The 2,048-nt window shown below is 47.2% G+C and overlaps 1 protein-coding gene across 1 annotated transcript; it reads right to left on the bottom strand.

Moving 5' to 3' along the window:
* On the bottom strand, positions 1–1,002 carry DFJ58DRAFT_751836 (uncharacterized protein). The gene is made up of 5 exons (XM_041387785.1): positions 815–1,002; positions 731–757; positions 594–677; positions 365–544; positions 1–308 (listed from the first exon to the last, which is right to left on the bottom strand). Exons 2-5 carry the CDS (start codon positions 734–736, stop codon positions 246–248), a joined length of 333 nt encoding a protein of 110 aa, XP_041234529.1. The 5' UTR covers positions 737–757; positions 815–1,002; the 3' UTR covers positions 1–245.
* Between the last annotated feature and the right edge of the window lie 1,046 nt (positions 1,003–2,048).

Genomic DNA, 2,048 nt, shown 5'->3' with positions numbered 1-2,048 from the left:
GAGGAAGAGATCATGAACCAGAACTAATGACGATATATATATTTATCTGCGTCTGTAATCAGTGACCACTCCTATGCGGAGGAGATGCACAAGAGAGAAAAAGGACGAAACGAGCCCACACGGGGACAGGTGGTAACTGCACGGTCGGCGTTGCTGCATTTGGCGTAGTATTAACATCAGGTGTCGCGGACGTCGAAGCGGTATCAGAAGGCTGAGTTCGCGATGTCGATGTGAGCTTAGCCTTGCTACTGCTGTATTCGTTTCGCCTTGTCATGGTCATGTGCGGGACGTCGAGCAACAAACAGTGCCTGCACATAAGTCAATGAACGACGGAGATTGGAAATACATCAGAAAAAAAATATACCCGTTTATCTCGCACTGCGGCGACTTCAACGGTATGAGGACCACCACGAGAAAAGTTGGCGTTGCTGGTGTTCAGTTGCTTCGCTGATGGGTTGGGAGTTGCGGAAGAGCGAATATAGGTAGCGGAGGAGCGCAGTTGGAGGGGGGGTGCGAGAGCATCACAGTGTCGGCTCACAGATGACTGAGAGAACGGAGGTCATAATAGAACTAATAAAACACTGACGACACACGCGAACACCGTGTCGAGCATCATCAAAAAAGCCTGGCAGGAATCGATGCGAAACCTTCTGAACTGGACGTAGCGTCGCATCGCTCTAGCATATCAATCTTGATCAATTGAAAATGTTTAAAGAAACGTGTCACATACGTCCATTGACGACTTTTCAGCTGCGGCCTGTAAAAGGGAGATTGGTAAGATTTGAAAAGGCATAGTATTCACACTAGTACTCACGTGAGGAATAGTTATTACTAGGTTCCCAAGAGTCCAAGACCAGCTTCTTTGAGGACGGGCATAGACATCCCACACATACACATTTTTGTCACGACAACCCGTCACCGACCGCACCTTTCCATCAGCTGTGCGACTCACATTTAATATTCGTGCTGGAGGGGTAGTCCAACTTGGAGTGTTGCGTCGAGCTTGTACAAACGCATTGTGTTATCCTGTGATCCACACGCAAGAAGCGGTCGTTCCAAAACAAAGTGATGGCGGTTGACAAAAGTCTGCTATGTCCAGTGTTGAACATCCTAATCGAGCCATTGGACGCCGCGGAGATAAGCAACTCGGTCATCCGTTCTTGTCAAATCTGGTCGTTACGACTTTTCAATGAACATATATACTCGGTGTGTAGATCACCACCCTAGGCCTGTCTTGATTGGACCAAGTACAGTGACTGTCTCTACAAGTACTCCTGTATTTGGATCCACTTAAAATTCTATACACTAATGATATGGACACATAACTAATAACCGGAAAGTTCGGAACCTCCGGCGCCACCAGTGAGACTACACAGCAACCTCGTCGTGCCAGTGCAGCCAGACAAGCGCCCGCGGGTCCTTTCAACTTGACTGCATCTAACCATCATCCAGCAAGTTTTGAATACTGCAACCAAGTGCCCATTCTATTACAAGCATCCTTTTTAAACATCTCCATCTCCATTAAGTCCTCGATCGTTTTTACTGCCCAGTAGAACACACTTACTGGGCAGACTGATACCCAAGTATCGTTTCACAACTCAACACATTTCGCAACGTCCTCCGGACCCAAAAGATCGAATTTGTAGCTTAAACTTTGATCATCCAATTAACCTTGTAGGCGTACGTTATCCCCTCCGAGATAGTGAGCACCGTTACAATTTCTAACTACAATGTTGAACCCAACTAGCGCTTTCCCGTGTTCCATTCCTTCCAACCCATAATCGGTGTTACATTCTAATATCAACATCTGTCGATGAGTGGCTACGATCAGTGTTAGTATCTCTTTCTCTTATCCTTTCTTGCGCTCTCTGACCTCATTAACAGTTTCTCAATCATCTGCCGGACCTTGGGAGAAGCTGTCCCGTGTCGCTGTCTTGGGTGCTGAATATGACTCCCCTGAACGCCAGCCCCATCCCAAATGTTTGGAAGGGACCCGAGTGGATCTTCTCGAATTCATCCACGGATTCTTGGACAAGCAAAAGAAGAGT

This window comes from Suillus subalutaceus (genome assembly GCF_016647625.1).
Source record: "Suillus subalutaceus strain FC151 chromosome Unknown DFJ58scaffold_984, whole genome shotgun sequence".
NCBI classification, from domain to species: domain Eukaryota; kingdom Fungi; phylum Basidiomycota; class Agaricomycetes; order Boletales; family Suillaceae; genus Suillus; species Suillus subalutaceus.
This window is presented reverse-complemented; position numbering and strand designations above follow the sequence as displayed.